Source organism: Raphanus sativus, chromosome 3 (genome assembly GCF_000801105.2).
Source record: "Raphanus sativus cultivar WK10039 chromosome 3, ASM80110v3, whole genome shotgun sequence".
In the NCBI taxonomy this organism is placed as follows: Eukaryota; Viridiplantae; Streptophyta; class Magnoliopsida; order Brassicales; family Brassicaceae; genus Raphanus; species Raphanus sativus.
This window is the reverse complement of record NC_079513.1, coordinates 1,136,535-1,153,472: the sequence shown is the minus strand read 5'-3', so window position 1 is coordinate 1,153,472 and position 16,938 is coordinate 1,136,535. Positions and strand designations below refer to the sequence as shown.

Below are 16,938 nucleotides of genomic sequence, written 5' to 3'. Positions count from 1 at the left end.
GGTAAAATAATTGATGGATATCTAATATATATTTTTCAGATTACCATGTTGACTTTCTAAATATATAGGTGAGAGTTGTATGTATTACTTTAGTTTGAAGGTCTCTCGAAAATATGTATTTTCAAATAAGAAATATAAATTTATTTTATATATTAGTTTTGTTATAATGGAAAATTTTGTCCATTTCATAACAAAATTCTTGTTTGTTCACCCTTATTTAAAAATATCAACGAACCTTAATATGAATCTAAATATGCTTTTTAGCTAAAATCTATTAGTAGTTCGTAAACTCCTCTATTCAATAGACAAATTCATTTTTAACCGATGTTGAACGATTTCACAAAATCTTTCTAGTAAAAAAAAGAAAATATATGCTATTTTTATAAGTCAAGAACTAGTCATGCAATAGTAAATATACAAAAAAATATCCATTAAACATCAAATGACAAAACCACCCCACATAGAAATGTAGATTAGAGATACTTTTAGAGGTTATTGTTCAGCTACCAAACCAGTAACCTTGATTTCAAGCCATTTTGATTGATATGTAAGGCTAGTTACTGGAGAAGCCGTGAAAAGTACAGATGCCAAGCTGCCAGAGATAATATGATTACACTTGGTGTCTTGATTTCCAAGGGTTTGAGAACCTAAACCCATTTCGTTCTAGTCTACAACATTACTTACAGAACCGCCAGGCTGTTTCACAAGCACTGATAAGCTTTTTAAAACAAAACCTTCAGAGTCTCTTCTTTGCATCACTGCGTCCTGGAGTTTTGCATTATTAGATATTTTGACTCTCTTATGGCTGAGCTCGCAGCATGCAACACTACTTTCTTAACCTACAATGCAGGTTCATATAAGACTCTTTCTACCTTCCTAAAATGACGTTCTGATATAATGAAACATTCAAAGTACCTCTAATCTATCTTCGTTGGATCTGTGGTCTTTTGGTAGTCTCCGGATACCTTGTGTTAGCCTAAGGCATTCTTCTACACTCTCAGGAGCAACAAAATCAAGTGCCACCTTTATGCAAGACTGTAAATCGTTTAAGTTTTTAGTATTACTAACACATGAAAATGAGATGTCGAAACAAAGAGGGAATATTGAACCTGTATGTTCCTCACTTGATGAGGACAACCTGCAGGGATGAAAACAGCTTCACCGAGATGCTGCACAAATGTCCATGGCTCTATGTCTGTGCATATGAAAAGCCATACATGTACCCTTCAGTCCTTCACCATAGCATAGAAGAAAAATCAGCTTTTTCAATCCAAACCAAGAATCTTACCGAATTCCTCCTTTAGCTGTTTCTTCTGTTTTTCATTCAAGAACATACTCTGGTCATGAATTGGGTGAATAACCTGAAAATTTTAAACAGAAGCATTAATAAATTCAAGATTTCTCTCAGATACTAGTCACTTACAAGAGTGATGTGAGTGATGATACTTACAGATTCCACAGGTTTGTTATAGAAATGACGAAACTCATGCTTGTGCCTTTTCAGATACTCAATAAGTTTTGGAACATCCTCTCTTCGAAAGATGTCCCACACAGCACCACCATGCACATCGGTTTTGGAACTCTCATTGGCATTAGTTTCTTTTGGAGCATCCAGTTTCTTCTCTTGTATGGACTCTGCAATTGTACTCTCAACATCTTGTGGGGGACTATCCACTTTCTCCCACGGAGGAGTTGAAGGAAGCGTTGGCATCATGAGGCCATCCTCCACCGTGGGATCATCTTCATTTTGGTACTTTGGAGATAATCTCTCTATCTTCAAACATACGCCAATAAAATCCTCGCAAGCAAACGGTTCGTTTATCAGCGTTACATTCTTCTGAGAAATGAAGCCCGCATCCGTCTTAGAATCATAACCTGACTCTTCCATACGATCAGCTCTTTGAATATTAGCACAGACACCTTAAATTTACGCAAACTTTCTTCAGTAAATTATGCATAAACATGGATGGAGCTTATTGCAATACCTTTTGAAACAAATACTTTATCAGCTTCTTGTGACCCAGACGGTTTCAAACTGCTAGTTGATGGTTCTCCCAAAAGACCGTCGCATTTCTTAAAAGCTTCCTCATTCTCTTCTTCTTTCAGTGACTTGTTTTCACATTCGCAAGCTTCTGTCTGTTGACCACCGTATTGTTTATGCAACTGGGTTTCTTCATAGCGTTTCCGTGCTTCTTTTATACGTTTGTATTGCCGAGGAGTTATGTCGACTTTAGCTGTGTGTGTCAGCACATATACCTAACTCAAGTTCACAGAGCAATTAAAACAGAAAAACATGCCAGTTCAATTTCGTTACGCTGTCTAGCAAGAATTAAGGAAGTGTGAGAATAAATTGGGACACGCACCGTGTCAGAGATATTACAATGCAGCTTTGTCACAGAATCTCCTCTATCAAGCTCTTCAGGGAAACCGTAGGCAATGTATGTCTTGGGTCCAAGATCTGGCTTCAAGGATCCTTCAGGAAGTCTTGTTGCGAGATTCAAGATACCTGACTTTGGGTCAGTGTAATCAGAGAAAGGTAACGCAGAAATAAACTCAGCGTTATGCCTTGGAAGGCGCTCTTCAAATAAAGTTGATGGAGGCCAATCCTCCAACTTCAGCAATTCTGGCCAACCACTTTGATCCATGCGGCCTATTAAGTAGCCTTGAAAAAACTGATGAATATTGATTTCAATCTACAAGAGAAAGGGATGAGAATGAGTATACTTTTCAAATATGAGAATGGGTATACAAGTTCATTACATGACTGACCTGACACCAGTCCAAGCAATTCAACGCTTTCACGCTTTTCGCATCTCCTTTGCACTGAACTTTTGGATTCATTTCCCTGCACGCTCTCCACATAACCATTGGTTCCCAACTTAGCCCATATGTCTTCTCGAGGACATTTCTGACTATCACAGGTTCTGCCCTCATCCAATGCGACTGAAAATGAGCAATATCGTCTTCAGCCAGATCAACGGCATTTGGGGAATATAAGAAGTTATCATGACTAGCATTCTTCCTAAACGCCGCCTGCCTTGTGATGATGGAACCAGAGTTGGCTCTGGTGGCTGAAACTGCAGAGTAACTTCCTCTGCATCCGTTATCAGTTTACTGACCCAATCACATTCGCACAAGCGTTTCAACACCAGTGTTGAAGTACCACAGCCACCACGCTCTTTTGGAGGGCATGGAATGCTACCGTCAGAATTAAGCTTCCAATTAGAGATATCCAAAGGAACGCTGGAGTCTTTTCCTTGACCTGTCCTTTCTGCAATTTTCTCCTTGCGGAAATGCTCTCTTAGTTCCTTGCAGCAAGAAAGACATATATCGAATGAACAATATGGGTTCAGACAGCTTCTGTGAAAGTTGGCAATGGATGTGCTGCAGAGGTCACTGTCGTAAAAGGGTGAAGAAACTGTAAGCAAACAAGGAACCAGAGAGATGTTTATAAAAAGAACATAATAAGATCATTGTCATAAAGGCACCACCAATAGAAACACGGAAATGAAATTGCTTAATAAGATCAACCACTTACACCCAAATAATTCCCCCCAACTATCGTTCAATAGAAACATCTTCTCGTGAACTTGGTGACAATAGCAACATAAGATTCTCTCTTCCTATTGCATATTTGCAACGGATACAATATATAGAAGAAAAATAAAAGTTAAAAGTTTTACCAGTAAATGCGTTCATCTATGTCAAGTTTCCACCTAGTGATATCAGACTCAGTCACAGGGACACCTAGAAGAATACAAACAGGTTAGGTGAGAAAAGAGAGGAGTGCAAAAACAAGTGAAAACCCATTACCTCTAACTGCTGCTTCAACCTCTAGTTCACGGTTCTGCTCAGCATAAATATCCCTAAGAACAGGAAGAGCTTTAACTAAGAGATACTGCTTCAGCTTGACATTAGCGTCCTTCTCACTCCGTCTCTGCTGAGATTCAGAGAAAAAGTCAAAATGAACCATTTCATTCACATGAGAACAAATGAAATCTAAAAAAAATCCATTACCTTGAGAAGCAAAGGCTGACGCAAACAAGCTCGGCAATTGCAATTCCCCAAACAGAAAGGACATGCAGTTTGAACTTCCTCAGGGGTTCTCTCAGGATACCTATATATATTAGAGAAGTCAAGATTCTCATATGACATTGCAAAATCGTTTCTAGTGTGTGCAAGTGAAAGACTTTATACCATCTGTTGATGCAGTCATAGCAATAGCGCTTCTTAACCTTGATACATTTACAACACAAGACAAAATCACTCTTACTCTTGACGATTTTACACTGATGACAAGTCAAACCCACATTCTTTCTTCTTCTTCTTCCATCATCCTGAAGAAGCAAACATTTCCTCTTTTGGAATGTATTTCGAAACGCAGAAACTAAATTGGGAAATTAATTTAACCTTCGCGGGCGTAGGCATGTCTGTTGCATGCCGTCTTCTTCCACTTCCTCTTCCTCTTCCTCTTCCCCTGATTCGGCCGAATTGGGACGATCGTTTGCTGAGAACATCGTTATCTGACTCGTCGGAATCATCTGACCTAATTCGCTTCTCCTTCCTTTTCTCCATACTCTCTCTCTCTCTCTCTCTCAGACTCTCCTTCAGGGTTTCTTACTATCGGAGTCGCCACTATTGTTAGTGACAACAGACAACACAGTTAATAAAAGCGCAGTCGTTTTGAGAAATTATTATTTATTCATTTATAAATATATATACAGTTTGTTGTTTACGTTTATGAAAATTTAAACTGCGGTCGATAACCGAAATGGTTCCATGGTCTAGCGGTTAGGACATTGGACTCTGAATCCAGTAACCCGAGTTCAATTCTCGGTGGAACCTTTTTTTTAATCTATCCGGTCAGCTTTATTAGAATCACCACTGATTTAATATCTCTCCACTTTGTGTTTTCTACATTCTTATGCAAAGAACATTTCTTTCTTCTGTTTCATCATGCTGATGTGTGTCCTTGGGTTCATGCTGCAAATCTTGTTACATTTTTCAATTAACCAATGGTCTGTGTGATCAAGAAGAACTTCGCAGCGAGAGAGAAAGGTATTACGCAGTGCCAATCAAAATCCATTCCAAGAGGATCAAAAAATTTCATATTATTATAACCATTTGTCTGGTCTGATGATATTTGATTTGTAATTCTAGTACAGGACTGTCACTGTATTAAAAAGGAAAACAGAAACATGTATAAGAACAGTTTTGGTCTTTTTTTGTGGAAAAAAGTTTTGGTCTTGTTTATTACAAGGCAATGAGGTGAATGCATTTTCTTGCACACACAGCAACCCCATGTGAATGCATTACATGACCAATATAAGTCCAAACCTTGGAAAACAATTTACTTAACCAGCTGGCTCGAATAAGGATGTTTCTTTGGTAACCGGATCAACCACAAGCTTAATATAACTTTTACTGTTGTAAGTGATAAAACCGTATTTTATAAACTACGGAGAACTGAATATTATAAAGAATAAAATTGATAAAATTATACCAAAGATTAAGAAAAAGATGATACAACTGTAGAGGCGAGATATTATCTCTTTCCTTAACTCAAAATACGTCCCGTAGTACGACGGTTCGATAACGTAATGAGTCCCAAGATACAACTGCAAACAATCTTCTGAATTTGCGTCACTCTATCAGAAGCCTAGCGAAACTGGTTTTGTGTTGTACTCTCAAACACAAACTAAAATAAAAAATAAGAGATATCACTACTCAACATGGGAGAATTATTTTTACTATACTTTGTTTGTATGTAAATCTCTCTCAAATGAGTTAACACAAATGCTCCTTTTATACAGAAAAATGAAGGCACATTATGTCATTATGGAGTCAACCAAACGTACTAATTAAGTGCCATAATGAAATTTGAATTCCATAATTCATGACTCTTGTACGTTTTTTCTTTTCAAGTCATAAAGATGTTTTGACCAAATCAAAAACCATCAATATACTTTTGGGTTTACATTTTTTATATTTAAACAAATATAAAAGATAACATGAATATGATTTAAACCATAAGTTTTTAGACATAAGTCTATCTAACATATTTAAATCCAAATCCAAACCCAATATCTAATGTGTACATTTAAGTCACATATTTTATTACTCCATTTCTCATTCAAATGAACTCTATTTTTGACATATGAATACACTAATTCATAGTGTTTGTCAAACAATCAGTTATCCGGCGAACGTCTTCGCCCGGAAAAATTACCAAAAATAGTCTAAAACCATTTCGTCAAAAAACGAGTTCCAACAATCCCCCCACATGAATAGAAATGACTCTAGACACTAGACGACTCGACATACTTGACTTCCTAGACAGGATTCGACAAGACTCAACTAAGGACTTTGGAGAGTACAAACGAGAAATTCACTGCATGATGAGTTGGTAGCAATTTTTCAGCCTTGAACCAGTCATTGTTAATAGCTATCGGATTTACTCGGCCAGGAGGTGGCCATGATGTCTTGAACCTCCCGGGCTTTGGTGTAAACCTAGACAATAGCCAAAACACAGTTTCATTCTCTCACAAAACCAATTTCTCTATTGTGTTCATTTTGGCCGTGAACATTCCTGGTAATCATGAGTGAACTTTAGAGAATATAACCATTTTATTCTCCTAGAAACGGCCCCATTTCACACCCACAAGGTGATTTGCCATTAGTTTTGTTTAGAGGAGTATCATGTACTACTCCATTCATATCTCAAAACAATTGGCACAAATCATTAAAAGCAAATGCTTATCCTCTATTCCTTACATGTAGCACTGTTTAATCATCCTAGGAACTGGGTATAGACCGAAGTCTTACAGTGCTTTGGGCAGATTTAGTTTGACTTAGTTGTCTCCTTGACCTATTTCTTGGGATCTCCAATCTGATAAGTAGAGTTAACGCCAAACCTCATCTTAGTTCATAGGCTAAACCCATTCCTCTTGATGATATTACAATTTGATCTCATGACACACCTTTAATAACAGGATCCTAGGTTGTCATCATAGTGAACATAATCTCTTAAGATTAGTCGAGATCAATTGTTTAATGATTTTTGTCATCTTTTTTCTTTCAAAATACAATCAATCATTATACACAAAACTCAGTGTATGACACTAGTTTTTTTTTTTTTTTTTAAATCATAGTTTGATAACTATCACTAAGTTCATTTGGCCTCTTGCCAATGACTTTATATGGTAAGCAAAGCTTCCCCCACATTTCTTGAGATAACTCAAAAACATACATATTTACATTTAACATCTCTTAAGAGCTTAGAAGATTAATCTACAACTCCTTTAGATTTAAATGAATAATAAAAACAATTTCGAAAAATTGTTATAATTTTCTTTAAAATGTATTTCATTCTCAGAAAATCACATTTTAGATACAACTATTTTCATAGTTCTCTCAAGTTGATTTATAACTCTATGATTTGAATTTTTCCAAAACATATTTTTCCTTTTAGCAAATATACATATCATTACATGATATTGTTGTAACATAAAAACCACCATTTTCTATAGTTATTCTCAAACATATTGACTTTAAAAACTACAATACACATTGTCAGTTTCAGTCATATTGGTCTGAAAATTTTCATTGATTTTGTATGGTCAACCTTTTTAAAATGTGCATTTAGGCATTGACGAAATACAAATGTTTTGATCAATATCAACAAACATTTTATTTCTTATGGCAAATGATTTATATGTGGCAGACCTCTCCCAAAACTAATTTGAGGCGTCGACTCACGAAATCCATTTCCATTCATATAACATGATCCCTTAAGAATCAAAATGTTATTTATATCTATGGTTTCACCATATTTTTGAAACTTGAATCAGTTTTCTTTTCTCATGGTCAACATATGCTTAATAACTAAATTAAGTTATCCCAACATCCGAAAAAGAAATCAAAAACGTTAAACCATTCTTGATAATTAAAGCAAAATAATTATCATTTACCAAGTCAAAGCAATATCACATTTTTGACTAATATTAAAAAATGATTGTAACCACTGGATCCATCAATTAATGATTTTTATCCACATAGAAATCATCAACAAAAATAATCTGATAAAATGAACAGATTCTTTATCACCATGAAATCTCCAATTCCTGTTTTCATGACAAAATACTTCACAAAATAATTAGTTTTGTTAGTATAATAATAGAAACAATAATTTACTAGAAAGATTATTTTGTAATAATCCTATAGATCTGATTTCTGCCTCTTTTCCCGAGAATTGATCAACAAACTTGTTCTTACAAAAAAATACTTTTTACAATAATCAGTCCGGTTAGTGCAAAGCAATAAACAGATATTTTGAGTTAAGACTGATAGAACCGTATTTTATAAACTACGGAGAACTGAATATTATAAAGAATAAAATTGATAAAATTATACCAAAGATTAAGAAAAGGATGATACAACTGCAGATGCGAGATATTATCTCTTTCTTTAACTCAAAATACGTCCCGTAGTGCGACGGTTCGATAACGTAATGAGTCCCAGGATACAACTGCAAACAATCTTCTGAATTTGCGTCACTCTATCAGAAGCCTAGCGAAACTGGTTTTGTGTTGTACTCTCAGACACAAACTAAAATAAAAAATAAGAGACATCACTACTCAACATGGGAGAATTATTTTTACTATACTTTGTTTGTATGTAAATCTCTCTCAAATGAGTTAACACAAATGCTCCTTTTATACAGAAAAATGAAGGCACGTTATGTCATTATGGAGTCAACCAAACGTACTAATTAAGTGCCATAATGAAATTTGAATTCCATAATTCATGACTCTTGTACGTTTTTTCTTTTCAAGTCATAAAGATGTTTTGACCAAATCAAAAACCATCAATATACTTTTGGGTTTACATTTTTATATTTAAACAAATATAAAAGATAACATGAATATGATTTAAACCATAAGTTTTTAGACATAAGTCTATCTAACATATTTAAATCCAAATCCAAACCCAATATCTAATGTGTACATTTAAGTCACATATTTTATTACTCCATTTCTCATTCAAATGAACTCTATTTTTGACATATGAATACACTAATTCATAGTGTTTGTCAAACAATCAGTTATCCGGCGAATGTCTTCGCCCGGAAAAATTACCGAAAATAGTCTAAAACCATTTCGTCAAAAAACGAGTTCCAATAGTAAGATGGCTTCAGCAATCAGCACCAGGTTGATAGAAGAGGAGTTTCACCGGTCTGGATGTTGGTGGAATGAGTTAAAAAAAAGCTTAGGAGGAGCTTCTCAGAAACGGACCACATAGAGTTACATACAGACCAGCAACAGGATTTTGTGAGATGGAAAGGATGCCACCGAGTCTAGGAAGAGGGAAGAATACGAGAGGACATGGAAGATGAGAGACAAGATCCATTCCATGAGGGGTCACAGCTCTTCTTTTAATCACATATGCAGATACGGAAACCGATTGTGAGATACGACAACTCTTTTACTACTACAATACCAACGAAAAGTTTTGGTCATCAATATGGTTTCATCAATCATAATGGTTTCAACTCTTTTAAATTTTCTTGTCTTTGCACACCTCTAACGAGTATCTAAACTCAGTGATTGTAACATTGTTCCAAGTCATTGCTGGTGCAATGATGTGGTTTTCTCTTGACGATGATGATTCTCGATTTCCTGCGTAGAAAGGAGGTTGAGAGGGTCTCGGTAAATTGAAAGAACTCGCATTGAATGTAAGCTCAAGAAAAAGAGCTTGATCGTGTGAGGAACGGCACGAGGTGTTACGCATGAAGATTCGTGTGTGACACACTGTGACGAGTTTGTTATTGAGTAATGACGTGGCAGATACTCATTAACTCTAGGATATTGCTTGAAGATCAAGTAAAGAAGAATTGGAAAGATTTGGATTCATCGAGATATTAGGAAAGAGAATATTCGGTGGGGACTACTTAACTAGATTGCGCAGGGGCAAGTTTAGGTTAAGCACGTCATTGTAAAAGCTAGAGCAAGAGAGTTGTTCTTGTCGGCTATAGAAATCAAGCAATAGGTTTTGACGTTGAGTTTCTGTAACTTAGAGCTTAGGAACTGGTTTGTCGCTAGTCGTGTGTGACTGAGCTTAAATCGGATTAAGCAGATCTAGGAAGATTGTTTAAAAGGTTTCTATAATACAAGAAGTGTTCTTGAAAGCTCTGTGTACGGTTCTTATTTACGTGTCTCTGAACTTTCATTTGGTATCAGAGCGGGAAACCTCTGTGGTATCAAGTACTACTAACAGGTTGAGGTCTTGCGGATTTCATGGACACCATGAAAGAACTGTTACACATTCACAAGCCTATTATGCTTGACAGTACCAACTTCGGGCACTGGAAGGTTAGGATGCAACACATCATCAGAAGAGTTGATGAAGATGCTTGGACGTCTGTAGAAGATGGTTGGGTTGCGCCTACTGTCATCATGGAGGATAAGTCTGTTGGTCCAAAACCTAAAAATCAGTGGACTGATGGTGAGAAGAAAGCTTCGAAATTCAACTCCAAGGCTCTGACTGTCATATTCTCGTAGGTGGATGTTGAGCAATTCAAGATCATACAAGGATGTGAATCTGCAAAGCAAGCTTGGGATACACTCATCAACCACTTTAAGGGGAACACAAGTGTGAGAAGAACTCGTCTTGATCATCTTGCCTCCAAGTTTGAAAATCTGAGGATGAGTGATGATGAGCCGATTGAGGGGTTCATATGCAAGATCAGCGAGCTGGCAAGTGAAGCATCAGTCCTTAGTAAGAAGTATGAAGAAAAGGACTTGGTAAAAAAATTGTTGAGATGCTTACCGCCACGATTCGAGGCATACAAGGCAGTCCTTACACTTGCTGTAGACACAGATGAGATGAATTTTGATCAACTCTCCGGAATCCTGAAGGTACATGACCTTGAGAAGAATGATAGGCAAGCTACAAATCAGAAGAGCATCGCCTTCAAAGCTGAGTCTCACGATAGCCGTGTCACCAAGATTGAAGAGAATCTCAGCTTAATAGCTCGAAACTTTAACAAGTACATCAAGCGCATGGAAAAGGGTAATGGAAGATCGAGTGGTCGGTATCAACGGAATGACAGTGAAAGAAGCAGTTCTCAGAGCTCAAGACAGGAGTCTAGCAAAAACACCAAGAAGTGTCATGAGTGTGATGGTTTCGGTCACTTTAGAAGCGAGTGTCCTCTAGCTAAGAGAAAGGAGCAAAAATGCATTGAGTGCAAAGACATTGGTCATAATCGCAGTGAGTGTCCTAGTATCCTTAAGAAGGAGAAGTCTCTTGTGAGTTTTAGTGATACTGAATCCGACAGCGACACTGATGAAGGGGAGATGCATCAAAATTTCATGGCATTGATTGGTGAAGAAACTGGAAAAGCAACTGATATTGACAGTGAGGATGATGAGGATTTCGAGCAAGATCTTGAAGCTGAGTACAAGGATCTCTTTAACAAGTTCTCTGATCTTAGTCATGAGAATCTTTCGTTGCTTAAAGAAACTGCAATGTTAAAGGCTCAGATTAACATACTGGAACTTGATCAGCCCTCTGTCAAAACAAAGGAGTACTCTATTGACAGGGAATCTGACCAAGAAGTGCTTGCACTTAAGAGAGCTATGACAGAGAAAGAACGAGTCTGCAAGGAAGCTGAAGCTCACGTGCAAAGGCTAAGTGATCTCTTGACTATGGAGACCGATCGAAGCAGATTACTTGAGAGTCAACTCACTGAGAATCACAAGAAAATTCGGATGTTATCAACGGGTACCGCATCTCTTGATCACATACTGACTTTGGGACAGTGTCCAAGTCACAGCACTGGGCTGGGATACAAGGGATCTACCTCCACAACGACAGAAACAAAATTTGTGAAGGAAGCTCCTAGGGAAGAAAGGAAACCTGAAGGAAAGCCTACTCATGCTGAAAGGAACAATCATGTTCTTCCTATACTAAGAAGACGTGGAAACGGGTGTCACTTCTGTGGAAAACGAGGACACAATGTCAGGTTTTGTTACTTTCGAAGAAGTCAGTATGAGAGAGCTTGGAGGTTGAACTTGTGCTTCACAGAACCAACAGCCTATGGGTGTGTGTGGATAGCTAAACGAGACTTATACCCAAACTACAAGGATCGCACTCCCTCAGTGTCACTTACCATCCGTGCTGAGTCACACACTGAAGTCAACCATGATCTTGTCTGTAACTTCGTGAGGATACAAGAAGAAACTGAAATTGTGAGTCATGTTGCGTACACCTCAGCTGAAGAAGCATCACAGACACAACTTCCTTGGTACTTTGACAGTGGTTGCTCGAAGCATATGACTGGAAACGAAGATTATCTTGAGAAACTTGAACTTATCAGAGGTGGAAAGGTTACGTTTGGAGATGGTGGACAAGGTAAGATTTGTGCTATTGGGATTACCTCCAGATCTGATGTACCTAAACTCTCAAATGTCTACTTTGTTGAGGGACTCAAGGCGAATCTCATCAGTGTAAGTCAATTGTGTGATGAAGGATTGGAAGTAATCTTCAACAGCAAGGAATGTCGTGCCATTGATGCAAGAAACAATGTTGTGTTGAGAGGCATTCGCTCAGGGAACAACTGTTATCTTTGGAGACCTTCAAACGTGTGTTTTGCAGCTTCGGAGTCTAAACTTGATCTATGGCACAAGAAGTTGGGACATATGAATACCAATGGGCTCAACAGACTTGTAAGTGCTGAAGTGGTAAGAGGCGTTCCTGACTTGGAGAAACAAACGGATACTGTATGCGGAGGATGCTGTCAAGGAAAGCAAGTCAAAGTGCAACACAAACAAATTTCAGAGATCAGATCTACACGAATATTGGAGCTGGTTCATATGGATCTTATGGGTCCGATCACCCCTGCAAGCATTGCTGGTAAGCGATATATCTTTGTGATGGTTGATGATTTCTCCAGGTACACGTGGGTTGATTTCTTACGCCACAAGTCTGACGCCCTTGAGAGTTTTAAAATTATGGCTCTTCAACTCAAGCAAGACAAGGGTGGAATCATTCAGATTAAGAGCGATCATGGTGGTGAGTTTCAAAACGAAGAGTTTGATAAGTTCTGTCACAGTCAAGGTATTCGTCATCAGTATGCTGCACCTAGAACTCCTCAGCAGAAAGGAGTTGTGGAAAGAAAGAATAGAACACTGCAAGAAATGGCGAGAGCTATGTTGTGTGGAAATAGTGTTCCATCAGGCTTCTGGGCAGAAGCAATTAGCACTGCATGCTATGTGATAAATCGAGTCTATGTCAAGCCTAAGACCAAGACTACGCCATATGAGATCTTCAAGGGCAAAACCCCAAATCTGAGTCACTTGCATGTATTTGGATGCTTATGCTACATTCTGAATGACAAAGAACATCTTGGAAAATTCGAGGCAAGAAGCGACATAGGTATGTTTTTGGGATACTCAGTAAACAGCTCTGCCTACCGTGTGTTCAACCAACGCACCAAGTTCATTGGTGACAATGTTAATGTTGTCTTTGATGACAATATTGGATTCTATGAGGCTCGGGTAACACAAACTATTGAGAGTGTCACACAAAGTCCGTCAAAAGAAGCTGAAAGCGAAGGGCAAGATGAGCCTGAAGACAATGATGACCCTGAGATGACTAAAGTCGATCTAGACCAGAGCAAAGTGCATAAGAATCATTCCTCAGCTGATGTCATTGGAGGACTATTTGATGAAAGGGTTACACGAAAGAAGCAAATTAACTTCAAATAGATGGTTAAGATAGCATCCTTCATGGCCAAGATTAATACCTTGGAGTGTTTCGTCTCTCAGATAGAACCAAAGAATCTTTAAGAAGCCCTGGATGATGAATACTGGACAGATTCCATGCATCAGGAGCTTAAACAGTTTGAACGGTTAGATGTGTGGGCGCTAATTCCTAGGCCAGATGGAGTAAACGTCATTGGAACTAAGTGGATTCACAAGAATAAGATAGATGAAGAAGGTAATGTGTTTCGCAACAAGTCAAGACTGGTTGGTCAGGGATACACTCAATTTGAGGGAGTGGACTTCGATGAAACTTTTGCTCCTGTAGCTCGTCTTGAATCAATCCGGCTGCTCTTTGGAATGGCTTGCAGCTTCAGGATCAAACTCTATCAGATGGATGTCAAGAGTGCGTTTCTGAATGGTATCTTAAAAGAAGAAGTCTATGTGACACAGCCTAAAGGATTTGAGGATCCACACTTCCCTGATCATGTCTACAAACTCAAGAAAGCCCTTTATGGACTGAAACAAGCTCCACGAGCTTGGTATGAAAGACTAACCAACTTCCTTATCAAAGCCGGTTTTCAGAGAGGAGGAGTTGATAAAACTCTGTTCATAGGGGAGAATGGAAAGGATGTCATTATTATTCAAGTGTATGTGGAAGACATTATCTTTGGGAGTACGTCACAAGCTATGGTGGATGACTTCGTTCAAACTATGACAAAGGAGTTTGAGATGAGCATGGTTGGGGAGCTCAGTTACTTTCTCGGACTGCAAATCAAATAAATGGCGGATGGGATCACCGTATCACAGAGCACGTATGCAAAAAATCTCATCAAGAGGTTTGGGATGCAAACTAGCAAAGTGGCCAATACTCCAATGAGTACTACTACCAAGCTGTCTCGAGATGATGATGGTAAGCCAGTGGATGAGAAACTCTATAGAGCAATGATCGGCAGTCTTCTATACCTCACAGCTAGTCGACCTGATCTGTGTCTAAGTGTTGGAATTTGCGCTCGCTATTAAGCACGACCAAAGGAATCACACATGAAGGCTGTCAAGCGTATCATCAAATACGTGAAAGGAACTCTGAACTTTGGTCTTCATTATACCTTTGAAACTAATGAGAATCTTGCAGGTTTTTGTGATGCAGATTGGGCTGGGTGCTTAGATGACAGACATAGCACATCTGGAGGTTGTTTCTTCCTTGGGAACAACATGGTGGCGTGGCACAGTAAGAAGCAAAACTGTGTCTCCCTTTCCACTGCTGAGGCTGAATATATTGCATTGGGAAGCTGTTGCACACAATTGCTCTGGATGCGACAAATGCTTGTTGATTATGGTATCATATCTGATCCCATGCCTGTCTATTGTGATAATATGAGTGCAATAAATTTGTCTAAGAATCCAGTTCAGCATTCGCGTACCAAGCATGTGGACATACGACATCACTTTGTGAGAGAGCTAGTTGAGGTGAGAATTGTGATTCTGGAGCATGTATCAACAGAGAAACAACTTGCTGATCTCTTTACAAAACCATTGGATCACAATGTGAGGGATTAAACTCACCTCCTGATTTTAGGTCAGGTTATAGTTTAGGAAAGAATTATGGAAAGATAATCGTGGGCTGAATCCCGTAAGAACTTAAAAGATGAATGAATGATTTTATTGATGATTTTGGGTAAAGAATATGTTTACAAAGATGTTTATAACGTTTACAAAGAAAGAATTAAATGATTGAGAGCTTGTGTGTGAAATGGGTTATGATCCCTTTTTCTTGATTGATTTTCTCTTTAAATAGCCTCAGGCTCCGTCAGTTGCTACCAACAGGTTCCCGAGATCTCCTCCGTGATTTGAGGGATTTGTAACAGCTCCCCTTTGACCGGGTCCTGCGCCTATTTATTTGTCCACGAGCTACCTCTTTGACCGGGTCCTGCGCCTGTTTACTTGTCAATGAGCTGCCTCTTTTCCTTGACCTCTCTGATGAACATCTCCAGCTCACAGCCTCCAGATCTGACTTAGCTGTTCTTGAAGATTGAATTCATGATGGGCCTTTCGTGGCCCGTTATCATTTCTTATTGTCTATCACTAGCTAGGGGGTCATATTTGGGCCCAACAGTTGCCCCCAGCTTTCGAGATAAGATTCCTTATCTCGGAAGCTAGACCTAGCCGCCGAGCATCAACCTTTTTGTTGAGATCTCGAGCAACAGTTATCTTTATTGAAGATTTCCTTTGCTTAATCTGATGGCTACGATTGCGTATGAAAAGGAGCAAGTATCCGACTTCTCGGCCAGCAAGCTTCCCATTCCTCAATTCTCAGAGAGTTCAGGTACTTTCGAGATTAACATGTTTAATATATCCTTTTCCAGAGAGTATGGTTCTAACTTAGGTTTGGTGGGTCCTGATTCAGCTCCAGTCGAGACGTCCCAGATGGGCGATGACAAGGAGGCAGATGAGGGAGATCCAGCCAAAGAAAGTGATCCAGTCGAGGGAGACAAGGATGTCGGGATGAGCTCCCGTGATAATGATGGCTAAGAGCTGCGGCTCTTTTTGAATTGTAATGTTGCTTTCATGACTTTTGCCCAATAGGCTTTGTTTACGTTTCAGACTTATAGCCTGAGGAGGCTTTTAAACCTTAGGGTCTTCTGAACCCTCGTTAGCCTAGGAGGCTTTTAAACCCTTTTATTCAAATTTCGGTTTTGTTTTTCGTATTAAGTCATTTGACTTGGTTTGATCGTTTCTTGGATGAGATTGACTTTTGTCAAGTGGAAGTTTTGGTTTGGACATGTATCGTGATTATTATATACAATGTCCAATGACTTATCAGGTCTCGAAGATTTCGAGTACATTCGATTACGAGGATCCTTAGAAGGAGTTCCTGAAACATTGAGATTAGCTCCGGGTTTTTAGGAACCTGAGCTACTCTGAAGACCTTAGGAGGGGGTTCATGGGAACCTGAATTCGTGTGTGGGATTTTAAGACCCATTGAAGTTTGCTTAGGATTTTAAGACCTTTTGAGATTTGATAAGGATTTTAAGACCTTTTGAGATTTGATAAGGATTTTAAGACCTTTTGGGATTTGATAAGGATTTTAAGACCTTCTGAGGTTTGATAAGGATTTTAAGACCTTTGTGATTTGATGAGGATTTTAAGACCTTGGAGATTTGATAAGGATTTTAAG

The 16,938-nt window shown here is 38.4% G+C and overlaps 1 protein-coding gene, 1 non-coding gene and 1 pseudogene across 2 annotated transcripts; 2 read left to right on the top strand and 1 right to left on the bottom strand.

Annotated features, from left to right (window-relative positions):
* Positions 1–436: 436 nt before the first annotated feature.
* LOC108844788 (lysine-specific demethylase JMJ27-like) lies at positions 437–4,620 on the bottom strand (annotated as a pseudogene).
* A 153-nt stretch (positions 4,621–4,773) lies between these two features.
* On the top strand, positions 4,774–4,845 carry TRNAQ-CUG (transfer RNA glutamine (anticodon CUG)). Its single transcript has one exon. It is a non-coding gene; the product is annotated as a tRNA-Gln (tRNA).
* A 5,459-nt stretch (positions 4,846–10,304) lies between these two features.
* On the top strand, positions 10,305–13,766 carry LOC130509786 (uncharacterized). Its single transcript, XM_057005979.1, has 2 exons — positions 10,305–10,469; positions 10,560–13,766. Exons 1-2 carry the CDS (start codon positions 10,305–10,307, stop codon positions 13,764–13,766), a joined length of 3,372 nt encoding a protein of 1,123 aa, XP_056861959.1.
* Positions 13,767–16,938: the final 3,172 nt, after the last annotated feature.

Bases quoted from the DNA above. Each gene is read 5' to 3' on its own strand.
- LOC130509786 (XM_057005979.1), top strand. From the start codon at position 10,305: ATGAAAGAACTGTTACACATTCACAAGCCTATTATGCTTGACAGTACC. The intron at 10,470-10,559 runs GTTGGTCCAAAA...ATATTCTCGTAG, and splicing joins TCATCATGGAGGATAAGTCT to GTGGATGTTGAGCAATTCAA.